At 42.8% G+C, this 18,417-nt stretch overlaps 1 protein-coding gene across 1 annotated transcript; it reads left to right on the forward strand.

The window, feature by feature from the left end:
* The first annotated feature begins 466 nt into the window (after window positions 1-466).
* On the forward strand, window positions 467-8,963 carry ciartb (circadian associated repressor of transcription b). The gene is made up of 6 exons (XM_083893869.1): window positions 467-629; window positions 2,840-3,287; window positions 3,588-3,663; window positions 4,275-4,353; window positions 6,320-6,446; window positions 7,390-8,963. The coding sequence occupies exons 2-6, from the start codon at window positions 2,880-2,882 to the stop codon at window positions 7,780-7,782; spliced, it is 1,083 nt and encodes a 360-aa protein (XP_083749995.1). The 5' UTR covers window positions 467-629; window positions 2,840-2,879; the 3' UTR covers window positions 7,783-8,963.
* The last annotated feature ends 9,454 nt before the right edge of the window (window positions 8,964-18,417 follow it).

An 18,417-nucleotide genomic window follows, 5' to 3' on the forward strand; every position in this document is an offset into this window, starting at 1 on the left:
GTGCTGACTGCGCCTTTACCGGCCGCTCAGCTTACAGACAGACATGCTGCGCTCCAGGTAGCTGTCGTCATCCTCTTCTTCCTCCTCCTCATCATCGCCCTCATCATCATCGTCTTCGTCCTCCAGATGATATAACGAGGAAGAAAATTCCTGCACAATGACCAAAACTAGTCCTCGGTTGACTTTTCGCCCGTCTTTTCTGTAAGAAAAAGAGCGATCCGCGTGTCCACGTGTTTGTGTCATTTCCATGACATTTGCATATGTAAACGGCGCTCGCCTATCGCTCCGCGGCTGCACGCACGCCGCGAGCCGATTGGCCGGTCGCGGCGGAGCGGAGGAGCCAATGGGGGAGCCGGAGCGCCGAGGCCCCGCCCCCACGGACACGTTGCCTAGGGAGAAGCAACACGGGCCGATCTCCGGCTGTACCGCCTCCTCACACACACACACGCTCACACTCTCACACACACTCTCTCACACACACACACACACGCCGCACGTCTAACACATCAGCTGCTCTTCCTCTGACCGAACGACCGAGACACAGAGCCGCTGCTGCCGCTGCTGGATTTACCCACGAACAAAGGAACGAACAGCACGAAGAACACGAACAGCCGCTCCATCCTGGGAAAGTAAGCAGCTCCTTCACTCGTCTTTATCATCAAACATTTATCACCAACACCAGTGTGTGTGTGTGTGTGTGTGTGTGTGTGTGTGTGTGTGTGTGTGTGTGTGTGTGTGTGTGTGTGTGTGTGTGTGTGTAGTGTGTGTGTGTGCGTGTACGTGTGTGGACGTGAAACACTGACGCTACGTGACGGTATCGTTTTTTAAAATCAATCCAAAGGAATTTGACTCCGGCTCAAATCATGGTCTGTAACCGGCAGACATTTCTGTCGATTCACGATGTAATATCGTAGGGATGGATGGGACGATATATATATATATTATCGTGAATCGCGGTAGATTTTTTTTATTTAAAACAAAAAATCTACCGCTAAAATTTATTTTATTTTAAACACTTAAAATAAACAATATTTTTTCGCCAATTTGTTATTTAAAACCACTCACTTTATGATGATCTTAGTTCATCTTCATGAGGTTAACTGTTCATATTTCACACAGTGGATTTTGTCTAGCTCGCCAACATACAGTCATAGTCATTTACTTTAATGTGCCACAAGAGGGAGTCTGTATTTATAGTAGTATCAGAATCTAAAAAAAAAAAAAGAAAAAAGTATTGCGATAATATAGTGAATCACAATGCTGTTGTTGTTTCCAGAGAATGATGACATTACATTTCCAGGTAATCAACTGCCTCACGTCTTCCTCGTTTCGTGTGAGCGTAACAGTGAGTGCTCCTCTGACTGATGAGGAAGTCGATTGTATTTGTAACTGATCTGGAAACTGCATTTAAGGCGGATCGATAGCTTGGTAAAAGTTCCCCGGACCTCTCGTTTGAATGTAATCATAATTCGTCTGCATTTATTTGCTAAAACTCGTGTACATGTGTTGAGCATCTCCTGCTTCCTCACACATACACGGGTAGATGGAAAGACCTAAAGAGAAACGTGTGTCATCTAAAAACACTTCTAATAGAGCAACATGTGACTGAGACCTATGTGGGTTATATTGTAGTAGACTGTGGTATTAATATTGTCTTTATATCACCTTGTCATTGGAAATTAAACCAATATGAAGCTCACATTAGTGATAGGGCCTACAATTCATACACAGACATGTTTTCCTGTATCATAACTATTATAAACAGCAATGGGACACATGTCAATATTCAATATTATTTCCCTCCTCCGTGTTTGTGAAATGTTCTATAGCTAGTGAAATCAGCACATCTTTGCTCCACCCTCCTCTCCTCCTGTGCAACAATAAGATCAGACCGTGGCCGTCTTGACACAAAGAACCAGGGGGCGGCAATTAACTCTCCTACCCCCAAATTTTTCAGGAAACCAATGTCTTATCAGGCGTGAACCATCCACACACCAAAAATAGGCTCTGAGCTGAAAATGCTGCTCTCTCGTCTATTATCTGCTCACTACCGAGGAAACATGTTGCAGAGATCTGAACATTAGAGAAGAGCATTTGTGTTTTTACTGTAGGAAACAAACAGATAGTGCTAGTGTCTTATTTTTTTTATTTTATTTTTTATTTAAATGTCTCCCCACACACAAACACAAGTGTCACTTGCCGATGGGACGTCTGCGCTCTGAGGGGCCGGTCGTCATGGAGGCAGACCCGTGTGTCCCCTCTGAATAAACAACCCAACAGGGTTTATGAATGAGTGTGGTGGTGGCAGCTGGCGACCTGTAGATAAGATGTAAAAAAAAAAAAAAAAAAATCAGTTCCTGTGTGACGTTGCGATGTAAAGATTTAAAATGGCAGTGAAGGATTGGAGTGTTGTTGGGCCTCTGCTGCTGCTGCTGCTGCACATGGTTGTTGTGGACACTGAGCTGTTTGGTGTTTGGTGTGAGCTCGTGATTCTGGCCAGTCTGTGTTTACCGACCCAGGTGTTGCATCTGCAAAAACAAGCAGGTCGTCACAGTCTCAACAACTTTGCTTTCACTGCCTCACCATCTGCTCTGATCACTCTGCTTTGTCTCTGCCTGTATTACTCATCTGTGTGGTTTTAGCCCAGCTGCAGTGTGTTTTTTTTAACATTTTTTTAATTATTTGTTTTATTCCTCACAAACCTGTTTTAATTCCGACTGCTTGTGATTATATTTAAGGTGTAGTAGGCGTGTTCTCATGCTCTGTTCTGCTGCTTTTCACGCTCACTTCACGTGCTGCCGCGTTTATACTAACAATGGGCTTTCTCCCTGTCAATCAGGTCAGTGATGGTCAGTGCTAGTTAGAGCCTGCGGCAAAGGATGTCTGCTACAGATTCGGATAACTCCATTGACTGGCTGGCGAGCGACAATGAGGACAGCGAGAGCGAACGGGAGACCGACCCGTGCTCCAGAACGCACAGCCAGACAGAAGCTCCTCCAGCCCCCAGAGCCCTGCCACACCTGGGCCCGTCTGACTGTGATGTGAAGAAGGGTGACAGGAAGTGGAGGGAGGTCAGCGCGGGATCTCCTCCTGGCCGCACGGAGGCGTACGACGGCGCCTCAGGACTGTGTAAAACGCATGGAGAAAAAACAAAAAACACTCAGCAAGCACTAAAAAGACCTCGCAGCTTCACAGACGAAGAGGAGGAGGAGGAGGAGGAGGAGGCGAGCAAGGAAGAGCAGCTCGTTTCCAACATGACAGAGAAAGACCAATTCTTCAGAAGTAAGGTGAGCACCACTGCGACTCGTGCCCTGTCCCACAGCAGGTGGTGAACTGTATAGAGTCAGCGCAACTGGAGCATGTCCTGTCACCTAGACTGACCTCCACACGCTGGTTTTACACAGAGCCTGCTGCTCTGTCATTTCCCAGTCAAAAAGCAGAAGTAGTCTTTAGTGGGGTTTTTTTCTGAAAAACTGTAACCACAGAATAGTAAGGTGTGGGGGGGGGGGGGTTTGAGACTGCTCACATCAAGCTGACTTTACGACAGAGTCTAAAAGTTAACCTGTTGTTGTTGTTGTTGTTTTCAGTGCATGGACCTACAGTGCTACATTCATCCTCTGTCGTTAATCTTGAACGGTCTTCGTTCAGGGAGATACCGAGAACGTAAGTCAGCCATTATATGTATTTAAAAATGTTGACAATGTTGTTGTCTTCTGAACGATCCACCCTGAATAACGCAGCCATTGTTTCACACGTGTGTCTCTTCTTTTGTGTCTCGGAGAAATATAACAATAGACAACGTCGACACATAATACATTTCAGTGTCCCTGAAATGTGAGAACGTGATATCCTGAAACGTGCATTGTCGAAGTTACTATCAAATATTCCCTGCGTGTCTCATCTTTTATGATGGAGCTTATTTTTAGGTTCAGTCAGACGTTCCAATGAGAATTTGAACCAATGGCGAAATACTTGTAAATTAGATGCCTGGCAGAGGTGAGCGAGAACATAATGTACTACAGGAGAGCAGCCGCTGTTTGTGACTCGTCAGTGAGTTACTGTATAATGCGGCTCTCTGGCAGAAAGCACCGTGTTCAGACAGGCTGTGAAACTGCTTAGTTTGGGATCTTTGTCAAAACCAAAACCTTGTGTGACCCAACACTTCCTGACCACAGAGGGAGATTGTTCCCTCACACACACACACACACACACACATGGCCCCATATGCTCCATCCACTTCATATGGCTCACGGTACAACTTTCTTCTTTTCCAGGACTCAGCAGTTTCCAGGAGAGCGTGGCAATGGACAGGATTCAGAGGATCACGGGTGTCCTGCAGAACCCACGCATGGGGTAAGTGTCCCACACATGACCCACATACTCTGCTACGTGCAACAATGAGCTGTACCGAGCTGTGAATATTTTTTTCGCCATTTTTCTTTCTTTCAAACAGAATGTAATATATTCAGGCCACGATAGCGCGCAAAATTACATTTACTATTCACAGGTCAGTGTGGTCTCCAATATGTCCGCGACACATGGTTCTCAGCAGGGTTTCTCTGCGAGGAGCCGCTGCCTCCACATGTTCAGGGTAAATTTACTGCAGAGAGGGCTGGGTTTTCACGGAGCCTGGGCATCTTGTTAAAAATGTATCAGGCTCCACTGTGGGAGCAGCACACTTGTGTCTGCTTGATTAGCTCTCCACTAGCCCAGACGGTATAATGTAGTATGATATCACCGCTAAGAGGTGAAAGTCTCAGTCTCCAGTAACATGAAGGTTTGGGTGTTTCATGTGATGCGTGTGCCAGGGTCAGAATATAGAATATATTGAATTTATTGGACAAATTCAATTACTAACATAAAAATGATGTTATTGTTTTATTTACTGTACATTTTGAATTCATAATTATGTTCTTTATCGATTAATTACATTGATGTAAAAGCAGAGAATCATCACATTTATGAAGCGAAAGCAAAATATATATTTTTTTATCTATTTGTCTTGTGATAACTGTGAGGTTAGCTACGTGTCCTGGTGGGCCGAAACTCAATTATCTAGTTTCTGTTAATATTGTAAAATTTTAGAAAGAAAATTCAAAAACCTTCAGTAAAAGAAAAAGCACATTTATGTGTGTTTTTTTTCATCCACTGCCCTTTAGCAAACATTGGCACAGAGTGTGTTCACTGAGATAAGCAGTAGGTGGCCGGGGTCACCACAGAACACGGTGCATCTTGATGACGTAAATGGCCTTTTGTTGCTCGTTCCCATCTTTTTCCTGCAATAAAATGTGCTCATCGTTCCACACATTCTTACCTTCCTTTCAGTCACACTTTCTGACATTTTTTTACAATGCAGTGAAATGTGGAAGCGGAAGCCCTTTTTTTTCCCACCGAACCTATCACACTTATTTTACTTTTATTGTTGCCCTGACTTTTCCATATCCCCTCACGTATAAAAAGCTTTTATTCTATGTGCTTTAAAAAAAATTACCTGAATTTTCTGTGTGCAAATTGAAAATGCGCATAGAAACCGGCTGATGGAAACCTGCCCATTGTGAGGGTCTGCATCAGTGTACGCTGATGTACAATGAAAGGCTGTCGAGTGTGGCACAAACTAATTGAAGCCCTTGCACCCACCAGCTGCTGCCTTCATATGGGAGACAAAGAGTGGGTGTGGTAGCCTCGCTGTAGACAGCCAGGGCAGAGGATGGAAGGTGGACTACACCCCCCCCCCGCCTCCCTCCCTCCCCTCCCTGAGCATGCTCCATGTTGCCAGCTGGCAGCTCCTGCTGCGACACAATAGCAGATAGGATCAAAGTGACTTTTTTAGCAGTCACTGTTGTAGATAATCTTTCACATGAATTTAACATGCTCTGAATAGGAGTATGGGCAGAAAGGTCCTGATCGTATGACTCAAGCTAATCCCAATCCACCATCTGTTTTTTAAAAAAAAAGAGGGAGTTAATGGTGCGCTGCTCTGTGCCCACCTCCGCCAAGAGCTGCGTCACCACAGCGACTTCATTTTCGCAATGATGCAGTCGGAGACCATTGTGGCTTTGGCGTTTATATTTAGAGGCAAGCGGTGCTGTTACACATCGTGCCACGTGTGAGCTGCGAACATGTGAGATATGTACTTAAGACAGAGTGCAGCCTTTAACTGTTCATGCTCTGCTCGCAAATTGCATATTTCCTGCAAGGGAGACTTCCTTGAAGTGGTTCTCAAGATTTTTTTTTTTTTTTGCCAGTTTACTCACGTGTAATTGTGTGTCTCAATATTTATTTCTGGTTTCTCTTTTTTTTTTTTTCCTTTTTTCCCCAGAGAGAAGTATATTAATATCATTCTTAAAATGGAGGAAATGCTGAAGAGCTGGTTCCCTAACGTGAAACTCCAAAACCAAGCGGCCGACGCACACACGGAGACGGCCGCTCCCACCAAGAAATTGAAGGTAAAATGGCAGAAATGAAAGCATCACTGTTGCGTAAGAACTTCTCCGTGAGACAAAGTCCACCGCTGAGAACGTATGGTGACAATGCAGCAAAAGAAGGGACTAGAATATCTGTTATTCTTTAATCGCAGGCCTGGGACAGAGAAGGATTAAGGGCTATTTTTATGGTGGTGTTACCGCAGTATCGGGTTCACCAAAGAACAATGACAAATGAGAAAAGGTAGTTTTGGGGGAGTGTCTCTGTGGAAATAAAAAAAAAGGTCAGAATACTCTGGAACATTCCGGTGTGTTTTTATAGTGGTGAGGATTTATTTCTGTGGGTAATTCTGACACACCCTTGAATACACACGAGTGTTAGCAACTAGTCACACAGTAACTTAAAACCTGCAATAATCATTTCATCGTTTGTTTATTGTTATGCTCCTTGTTAACATTGGATTTAATTAAAATGTGTGAAATGTGAAGAGGGTTGCTTCATAATGAAACCATGAAATCATTTTCGATTCTTCTGGCTTTTCATTTAAACATTAACAACCCACAAATGTATGACTTATAGATATAGATAGAGATGGTCATGCTTAGCTATAAAATCATGAAATAAAATAAAGTTAGTGAGCAGCCAGTGAAGAAAAAAGACCGTACAAAGGTCATAAATAAGACAGTGTTTGTGATCTAATTAGTCTTTTATATCAATTTGTGCATAAAGATTGTGGCTTGTTGCCATCAGTGGCTTCACCACAGTGTTTCTGTGTCAGACAGGAAGGACTGCACACTTGAGAAGTTTCATATTCTAATAGCTTTGCATGGAAACATCAGATGACCGCGCTTTCTCCGATAACTCTGACCAGCATGTGGTTTTTTGTCAATGAGTGGGCCGTGCCGATCCTGTCGCACAAACTGCCGACTGACTGAAACTGAACCTTACTTCCTTCGTTCTCATCAGCTGTCTCCAATGACCACCACTGCGGCCACAAGCCCCGTCACCATGAGTGATCCTCCGGCCGCCGCCAAAGCTCTGAGAGTCACCGACCTCACTCCTGCAGCAGCTTACTCTGCCAATAATCTGAAGTGGCTCCACACGTCACCCATATGCTCCCCTACGGCAGAGCAGGCACAGGCCGGCCCCAAACACCTGCTGTCCCCCAGAGACAGAGACTTAACCCAGGATAGCGCCGTGTCCTCTAGCACGGACACGCACTCTAAGACAGACGCGGTGCCCCGGGGCCGTCCGCCGGGCAAAATCAATGCTCCCTGCCTGGAGAGGCTCCTTAAATCGACAGAGAGCATCATCACCCGCAAGGAGACACGGGGTTTGATGGACAGCAGCTGGTCCTAGTCCACACAGAGGGCTGGGTGTCCAGCTATTTGCACTGCACAGCCCAGTCTAGCCTTGCCCACCTTGCCTGGAGCCAGTCAGCTTGCTTCGCCCATTCCAGCCTTCAGGGGAGACGGTAGCTTTTCAGAAGGGACATGACATTTTCCTCTTAAACGTGGAAAGAGCATCGACGAATGTTGTTGTACTCTCTGTACGGGCGAGTGTGCCCACTCTCATATGACAAAGTGTCTGCTTAAGTTCCCTTTTGTTGACTTTTTTTCTTTTTTTTTCGTTTGCACTTTTGAATAGTGTGTGTTTGACTTGGCAGAGGCCGAGTGAGCTTGTGGTTTCATAAGTGAATAGTTCCAACTGGTTTGTAGATGCAATAATACGGTTTGAGTGTCTGTCAAACTGCCACGACGCTAGAGAGGGAAAGATCCGCAGGTGTGTGCGAGTGCTGGAAGGATGTATTTTCAAATATCCAGACATTGTCAACGGTCTTCATATTGTTGTGCTGAATATGTGGGTGAAATGTGATGTTCTCTCACCCCCCCCCCCCCCCTAAAACCCCCAGCCCACTCCACTTTTAAGTTCATTCATGTGACTGTTACTCATTTGTATACTTTATAAATAAGTCTTTTTGGTACAACTGTTCTACCTCAGTGGGCACCATGTCACAGCTATTGAGTAGGAATGTGAACGCTACACTCAAAAAAGTGCGGACACCTCACCAGATCTGCAGCGAGAGCCCGTCGACCTCAGACTGCGCGCTCTGCTGTTGGAGTCGTCCTGCTCGTACAAACAGAGGATGCTCTCTCCACGGGGATGCTATTGTGGCCTGACTAGTGCCATTGTTAAGAATGTCAACTGCATATTTCTGTTTTCTGACTTTCCCAGTTGAAGGCAAACAGTGCCTGTAATGTCAAGCTGTGCCTGTTCGCTGGTTTAATAAAGAGAGAGAATTGTTCAGCAAACCCTGCTCCTCCGTGGGATGTATAAATCAGGAACTCTCACACTCCTGCCATTTTTTTTTTTTCCCTCCCCTGTATCGAGTAAATTATTCCGATTTTGCCAACTACTTCTGTGGTGGAGTCGAGCATTATTTTATTTTGCCACAGAACTGGACCGTATGTTAGACCAGCTGAGAGCAACAAGTCATTTCTCTGTGTAAATCTAACAGAAAGGTTGTCGATCTACCCTGAAAAGTGGCCTTTATAGTGTGAAATTTTATACTTTCAAAATAAATGTGGTTATATTTGTTTGATGTTAAATGCCTTTTTATTGTGACTGATTGTGCCCTGGTAGAAGATTCTTTACGTGTAGAGAAATGTAGATCAGGGGTTGATTATATACCCGAGAATATTCCTCAGTACTAGAGTTTTCCATGACAAAATGATACACTGCATTTCTTAACGCCAGTGTTGTACCCATTTAAGTCACAACCAAGTCAATCTAGCACGAGAAAGCCTTAAAGAGAGGTTTATAGGTAAAACAATTACAGGGTGAGACACTTAAAGTGAGGTTACGCCCCTGAAAGAATAGTATGATTTGTTGTTTGGAGATGGAGGCTGTTATTCAAGTGTCTGTGTAAGTGTAGAAACATGGATCTGTAATTTTCCAAGCCTGTTGATGAATCACGGCACAGTTAAGTCTAGGTTACCTGCTTTTGAGGTCTGCAGCACAGGCAATAACAAGTCATGGAATGATGATGATAATGGAGGTGAAAACAGATACACAAGCATCGTTTTCAGTGACGGGATAACACGAGCTACCTTTGCTTATGCAAGATATCAGGCTGATTTCAGAAGAACGCAGATCGTGACCGCGCTATTATCTACTCATGAACACAATCTGGTCGGTGGTAAGAAAATATATCTGGACTGGCGAAACACGTGCGTTGGTGGAAATTTGTTTTCCAAACGTAAAATGGGTCTTCCAAACGGAAAAATAATACACCTTTGGCCTCTTTTGCCAAAAGTAGGCAGTAGTTTGTGAATCGGAGCACTTTTGAACACTCATCAGTCCATGTCAGACCTGGTGTAAATTTATTCTGTGTTTTTCCAGAGTTTAGCTTGTACTGTAGCCTGCTAAAGAATGTATTTACGTCACTCCCTGCATTGCACAGTGAAGTCACGTGTCTCCCGTTTCCACATTAGAATGGGTGAGTAGCTGGAGGTGGAAGGGTCAATTATCCACACTGCATTGTTTCACTGCATTTCTGCTCCACATTCCGTCTCCCGGGGCAAAGCGTCATGGGTCGGACTCACGTGCGCGAAAAAAAAAAAGACCCGACGGCGTCCATTTCAAAAAGACAGCTGGCATTGATCGGCCTCACGTTTTTGCTCAGGAAAGGGAAGTTGTAATAAACGAAAGAGGAAGAGCTGCCATAGACGGAAAGGTACCGTTCTCATCCAGATCTGTGAGGGAGCTGCAGTGAAAAGGCTGCCGACATGTGACCATGTGATGTGCTGGGAAGTTGAATGGCAATGAATATGAATGCAATCAAAGGGGGAGGTTTCTGCAGATAAATGAATACCAAACACAAACACAGGCCATGGAGCATTATCAGTGCATGTACTTTAATTAAACTGTTCTGAGGATACTTATCTGTACTAAAAAAAAAAAATCCTTAAATTGCTTCAACTGAAAGGTCCTTCTGCATGACTGGGGGCTAGTTACCCTTAAAAAGGCAGGTCATGTGCTAAGGAAAAACAGCAAGTGCCACAAAGCATCATAATTGCACTGATGAATTATCTACATGCACTGAAAATACAGTACAGTCCGTTCTGTTCAGTGGCACTATAGAATTACCTGTTAACATTTTGAACCGGTATTACCATGAAAAAGACACAATTATTTCCATTTTAAAGGTTCGCAGAGGTCACGCTTCGCACAAAAAAAAATGATTGATGTCAGAGTATTGTTTTGTGGCGGCTATGTGTGGGCAAAACTACAAAGACTAATCATTACTGGAGGAGCAGAGATGGAAGCCTTTTGTTGGAAGGATTCAAACACGAGTGGGAGAGCAGGAAAAAAGCCTGAGGGGAGGAGGATGGGTTAGTGTCTCCAATTGCAAAAAAGCCAGGAGGAATAATAAAGAGTGCTTAATTTTTCCAGCCACCCTTTCATTGTAAATTGGCCTTGAATTGAGCTCTTACTGACTGTGAAATGACAAGGCTGCATGGCGTTGAAAGGGAGCCAAGGTCCATATTATGCATTTTCAAGACTTTCCAGAAAGAAATAGGTAGTTGATAAATCGCCCAAACTACCACATCAAAAAAACATTATGACTCACTTCGTGCTATAAAAGGTCTAATTTCCTCGGTACGAGCAGAGAGTTGAAGGGTTATAATTACAGCATCTCCCCCTGCGGACCGTTCAAAATACTCCACACACTGTTTACAAACGACCTCCACTGTGTGAAAAGAAAACCACGACTGCAGTCTTCAAGCCTGCAACAAAAACAAACAAAACTACAGTCACGACCACTCGGTCATCAAAGGTACAAAGATAAATTTGCTACAAGCAGATTGGTCAGTATCTGAGTGCACAAAGGTTTCAAGCCTAACCGTGACTTGAGTGGTTGGGTGCAAAATCATGGTCCATCAAAACAACAAAGTAAATAACCAGTTTATAAAAAGGGGGCAGTGATCTCAGAAAACTGTCACCCATGCTGCTTTTCCCTGGGAGAGTTTTTCCAATAATGAGACAATTTAAAATACATTTTAAGGGCTTATTATTTCCATTCAAAAGGATTTTGATGTGCATAAAACGACACTTAAGAGAGAAGGGGCTTAATAAGGATGCTGTTTCATCCCGATATCGCAGTGAGAATATCCTGGTGTCTGAGTCAAAACAACCACCAAGTGTATCGATGAGTGATGTGGACGTCAGCGGCCTCTTCAGCTCACTATCATCTTATTGATTTTCTTGTCTCCGATAGGTTATGTTCTGCCCTTTTATAAGAAATGTTCAAAGAGCATATACGTTTCATAACGTCCTTTTCTAGTTTTGAGGAGCGCTCAAACTCAAACCATGGCTTTTCCCCGTTCACTTCCACTGACACATTCAGCGCTTTTTCTGTCACACACGATTCAAATACCCATTCACACACTAATGCCACATCCAGGAGCATTTTCAGGTTTAGTGTCACGCCCTGGGGTGTACCTAAACTCCATGGAAGATGACTCACTTTACCCAGAAAAACAATACGCTCGATCACACCTGTGATGTACGTACAAAAAAGAATCATCAACAAAATACAATTTTGCACAGATCTTCTTCACAGTAGAAATAATGATCTTAACTGAGACAATGAAACATTTAATCCAATTAGATTTCATAAATAAATGAGGGATTGACAACAACTTGTTCACAGAGACATTAAATCCAGATCCCTCTCTCTGTGTTCTTTCAGTGTGTGGTCAGCTGTCACTGATGTTACACCGCCAACATCATCACGCATGGGTTAATGTCTATGCAGTTTTTCAAGCTGTGCAGCTTTGGTGCCTTAGAGACCAATTATATGTGTAAGGGATCATCGAGACTTCACAGAACAACCTGCCACACATTGCAATCTAATTACCAGAACTTAATATAATAATAATAATAATAATAATAATAATAACATCCATCCATACATAGATACATACATACATACTAATACAATAACAATAACGTTGGATGTTCAGCATCTGCCTCGGCAGGTTGGGGCGAAAGGTAAACAAAAATACAATAAAATGTGTTCAAAGCTCATGATTAAAAAGCGAAGTTTATAATTAAATTTTTTTTTTTTACAATTTTGTGCTAAAATGTTTATATAATATGCACAGTTTTAATAAATTTGACTATTACGTTTTATAAAATATCAGCGTTCCGAGAGAAAATGAGATATAAATAACACGATAAATAAGCGGTGTACGTGTGTAACCTAACCTGTTACCTGTTTTTCTGTCATTCATGTCATTTCTGTGTTATCATTGGTTGTCGTCGAACTCACGAGCCAATCAGGGTAAAGTCACTGTTCAAGGGGGCGGGACTTGTGCCGCAGGGTAGTGTGTGGTGTAGCAGGTGTGCGACAGAGAGACGCAGACGCCAGAGAGTTCGACCGAAGGAGCATTTTTATTCGTGGAGGTTGATGACTACTCGTCGGTCGAAGACAAACTTCTGTGTGACCTGCAAGAGGTGAATATCATATGTATGCCGGTATTTTTTGTGCTATATCTAACTGTTATAGTGATAAGAGACTGGATGTGAAACCTGGTTAGCGTCATGCTAGCTAGCGGTAGCATATGGAGCTAATGCTAATTAAACAAGAAATAGCGTGTATAATCGTGCCTCAATTGGGATAATATCCTGTAACTAGACGAAGGTTGGAGAACGACAGAGGTCGAGATGGGGTTTTAACGGACGGCCCTGCTGTTTTTCTTTCTTCTTTGGACTTCCTTGCTGTGTGCGAGTGAATTGTGATTGCCCTCGCCATCCTCATCGTCATCTCCATTGCCATTACCATTACCTTCGTGAAACTACCATCATTGTCCACTACGAATCATACCCAGGGATTCGTGAGTACTAACAAACATACGCGTGTGTTGTTTTGTTTATGGCTCAGCTCTACGGGGTTAAAGGGACAATATGTAGTATTTATGGGTTTATATTACCCAAAATCCACTTTTCTATACATATTATGTGCTCCTGCATTGTCTAGTCGCTGTATAATATTCTTTGTTTCATTTTCGTAGTGTTTCAAAAAGTCATTTAAAATAACATTGTCGCGGGCCGCGGTCGCATAGCCACTGTTAGCAGCGAGACGCCATGTTTCTACCGGAGCGTGTAAGGACAAACGCGAGAGAACAAATCAAGCGTCTCTTTACTTGTAGCGGAAGTCCCGCCTCCACTCTCTCCGCTTCGTCTGCTACGGCCGCGGTAGCTCGCCCTCTCCCTCACCTCACGAACCTCATCTGCTGACACTGAGAAAGACGACGAGGACGACATTTGACCAGCTGAGGATACTGTAGCGCTCAGGGAAGGGAGGGGATGACCAGAGCAGCAGGTCTTTGTTGTAAATTTCAGCCTCTCCTCTAGATGTCACTATAAACTACTTACTTCCCCTTTAAATGTGTTCGGAGCCCTGCTAGGGTCAGGTGTGGAAAAAAATAAAAATCGTTTGTAAACTGTTGCCTCAGTTTAGTAATCCGTTCCCTCAGTGCCCTTGGTTTTGTATGCCACTCCTTTGACACCTGAACAATCAGAGACACAGCGGTAGTCCAGTGGGTAAGTAAGCCTGCATTACCAACATTATGTCAAATACGTTTGCGAGCTTACTGCAGCGTGTGGAAACTTCCGGTTTTCAAAATATGGACTACCGCTGTTATTGATTTTTTCTTTTTAATTGTCAAAGGAGTGGCATACAAAACCGAGGGCACGGTTTACTAAACTGAGGGAACAGCTTACAAATGACTTTTATTTTTTCCACACCTGACCCTAGCCGGGCTCCGTAATATGCAGAGAGGGTGATTCACAAGTATTTCTTGATTTCTTGACATGTGTGTTTTGACAGCCACAAATTCCGTGTGTAACTAGTATATTGATTTTTTACAAACATGAATGTGTATTTGTAAATAATAGGACATTTGTAAAACTGAAAATTGAGTTTGTGAAATGTGATTCCGCATATGTGGATCACCCGCACACGCATTCCTCGCTTTCCACAGTTGTGGATTTTTGAGAAATTATATTTGTCTCAATAATGCCTTCCTTCATCAGCAGGTGGCAGTGTTTTACAAGTATAATCTAGCTCAAGTACTCCAGTTTCAGAGAAAACTATTCCTTTGGTGAGCGGATGATCCAACGTTTCTTTGTTATTGTGAAGATTTTTCAGGTTTCTAGGTTGCGTTACGGTTGCAGTTATAGGTAGGGCAGGGTTAGGGACTGTGGTCAAGCGCAAGTCAACAATAAAATTCCATATTTGTGGCATATTTTCATATAATTGAGAAATATTTGAATTTCTAAATTTAAGTGTGGCCAATTTGACCACAGAGATCAGAGTCACGACTCGCTAACCCTATTCATACCATAACAGTAACCGTAACGTAACCTCGAAACCTGAAAAATCTGTGTAATAACAAAGAAACGGTATATAATATGTTTCGCTGAAGCGAGAGTGTGTTGCTTCAGCGTCACTTGAGCTAGATTCTACTAGCTACTAAAACACTGCCACCTGCTGATGAAGCGAGGTATTATTGAGACAAATAATGTCTCAAAGCTCGTAACTGGAAAGCGAGGAATGCGTGTGCTGGTGAATGCGGGATCACATTTCACAAATGCAATTTTCACTTTTACAAATGTCATACTATTCACAAACACAAATCCACATCCAAGGTGTCAAGAGAGTGCTGATATTATTACCTTGTAAGGTATCTTAGGATTTGTAAGGTTTGCTTTTTTTATTTCATTGTTTTGTCCTTGACATCGTGAATTTTATTTTGAAATCTCTTTATTCAATTTTGACATAAGTTTGTGCAGTTTCTTTTTATACTAGGAAAAATACTTTCTTTTGAATTTCAAAAGAGGAAATATGAATTAGGGCCAGATCATCATGGAAGACACAAGCTACAATTTGAATAATGGAACAATAGGGCATTTTAGCCCAGTTCTCATATGAGTATAAACACCATGGACCCGACTGAGAAATGTAGATATATATTGACCACAATACCTTCTCCACAGCTACTTTAAATGTTGTGATTAAATAATAACCATTAACTGATCACAAAGAACAACCATCCACATTAATTATGAAGAATGCTACTGCTTTCATTGCCACATTCATCACTTTAAAACAATGTCAGAAAAAAACTCAAAACATATTGTTGGTGAGAAGCTGTAAACAATATCAGAATCCCGTTGTCCAACACCCGTCTCTCCCCCTTGTGTCCAATCATACAGGATGTAGATTGCTGAGAATAACGCACGTGTGAGGGAGGTGAAGCCACTAATACAGGCATGCCAGGCAGTGACATATTGAGCACGGAGCCTAAATGTGACCACCCTTCATTAAATCTAATTTCCAAGAATAGGAAGCCGACCGCACTCTCCTGTAGGTATGAATAATGGAAGCAGCCCCCAGGAGCTCATTTCCAGAGTGATCATCAAGCTTGACTATGACCCAGTGATCGCACAGATAAAGTGAGACTTACAATCAGGATTAAGGCCATATACGTCAGTGTCCAGGGCTACACACCTGGTAACCATGATCCCCATAATAAATCAAGGCCTCACATGTTCATCTAAAATAAAATACTGTGGAGGTGGCTGTCACGTGATTAAATGAGAGATGTCTTGTTTTATGCATTTCACTTTCAGCTTTGTGCTACCTTTCATTTGTAATCAGCACTGTTTATAACAATATGGGTAGTAAGGCTATATAAAGTAGAGTTATTGTTTGTCTTTGAATGTGGCTCGCAGCACTGAAGTACAGCAGGTGTTTTGCTTGAAGAAAGTCTCAGGGAGACTTGAGACCTGGGTTGCATAATATATCTAGTGTAAAGAATGATAGTTTGTTGGATTTATGAACTTTAACACACCTCCCTAAATTGTGCTGTGATTTTGAATCATGTTCTTTATGACCTGTTTGTTACCAGTTAGAACCTTTGCATATTTAAGACAATTCCATATCCACATGGGTGCCAGGCCCAGGGCCGTAACGCTACCGGCCTTAAAAAAATATTCTGTGCATTGGCCACTAGGTGGCAGTGCTATGAAAGGAAAAGCAACTCACCTCAGTGTCACTTGATTCTCAGTTTGCAATTAAATTAAATCAAATACCCTGAGATTGTGAGTCACAGTGCTATTGCTGCAGAAATCTTATATTTTTAGATATTTTATCATGTATATGCAGTATAACTGAGCTCCCTGGAACTCGAAATATGCTTATTATTTTGGAAGTTACCACAGCCAATCATCGGCATGACTTACAGTAAAACATTCTACCTGTCTCATTGCGTGGTACAGTCTGACATGCTTCACAGACATCTGTATCTCTGCTAATGAAGGAGACAGGCTTCATCTTACACACACACACACACACACACACACACACACACACACACACACACACACACACACACACACACACACAGTGTTTCTAACAGCACACCTTATTTGTCCTTGTGGACACTCGGGTCATTTCACTGTAAGTCTGCTGGAATCTCATGATCCCAATAACTCGCTGCCCCGACCGCACATTTGATCCCAACATACCAGCAGTGACTCACACATGAGATGCTTCAGACGCAGCGTTGATGACTGGAAGGCCTGTCACTTCACTCTACTGACGACAACAAAAAGACAAAGAGCTCATATTTCAGTGAGACATCATGACTGAGATATTTACAGTCACCAGCCTGGAGATAGACTCCATCAAACCTGAATACAGACGAGGGAATTGATCTCATGCCAGTCATTCATGTGTTGTCATTTAACAGAGACAGACTACTGTACATGTATGTGTACACGTAAGAGTCGCTCAGTGTGCGTCTGTGCTCACATAAGGACTAGAGAATATCACACTGGTGTAATTAGTATTATTTTTATATGCACACTTTGAATGACTGGTGTGTTTTGGTTTTGCCAGTCTCCCCCTGCTCTGGTTTCTTCCTCCCGTTCCCCTTCACACTGCACCTCATAACCCCGGAACCCCGGCCGTTCCGCGTCCAGTGGAAATCCAGGGTTAGCCATCACCACTGCAGAGAAGGAGAGGTTTAACAGTCTGTTTGAGGTCAACCTCCAGTGAGAAATTCCCTCTTTTTTCCATTTTGCGAACTGTTCTTCCTCATTCTGAACTGATATCTATCCCCTCTTTTTGGATCGCCTCAGCAATACACAGTGTTATTTTTTCACGACCTCCCGAGTCTGCATAGATGCTGGAATATGAAAACATATTAATAGCGTTTAAAATGTTAGCCTTTCCCCTGTTATTACTACAATTACTTTGATGAATATGTTTTAAAGCAATCAGAGAGAAGCTTTATCCTGTTTTTTTACAAGTGCTGCTCTTTTCGAATGACATTTATCAGACGAGAGGAATCAAACACATACTTAACATTAAAGGGACAGTTCAGGTTTCTGCAGGTTCAGCATTGACTTTGCCTTCGCAATGTCATGGCCAAGTTCCACAGCCTGGAATGCAGACACTCACTCTCCACTGAAAACATGGCAGTTCAGCAGGGACACGGGGGAAAAACAGATGTTGTATTAGCGTCTTAAAAAAATGACTCATCTAATAAAATCTACCGTTGCTTAAATATCAGATATTGTGACGTGTCCCACTTCATCTCGGTTTTTGAAAGCCTTTTCTAGCTGGAAAACTGAAGTTTATGTTGCTTTGTAAACAGCTCACTGCCCAAAATTAAGAATTAATAGCTTGTATACGGTCATTTGGCATGTATGTAAATAAGTATGCGTCTCTGAACTTGCGAAATAGCACATTTTATTTACTGAACTTTCTCTGGACTTTGGTGCAGTGATTGAGCGGTTTACAAAGAGACTGTAAATTTGGGTTCAAGTTACTTAGCTGTAGATTTTATTTTGTAAGGTTTTATAAATCTTGTGGTCCTGCTGACAGCCGTGTTTTTCAGCACGAGTGAGAGTCCACGT

The sequence above is a fragment of the Microchirus variegatus genome (genome assembly GCF_963457635.1).
Source record: "Microchirus variegatus genome assembly, chromosome: 8".
In the NCBI taxonomy this organism is placed as follows: domain Eukaryota; kingdom Metazoa; phylum Chordata; class Actinopteri; order Pleuronectiformes; family Soleidae; genus Microchirus; species Microchirus variegatus.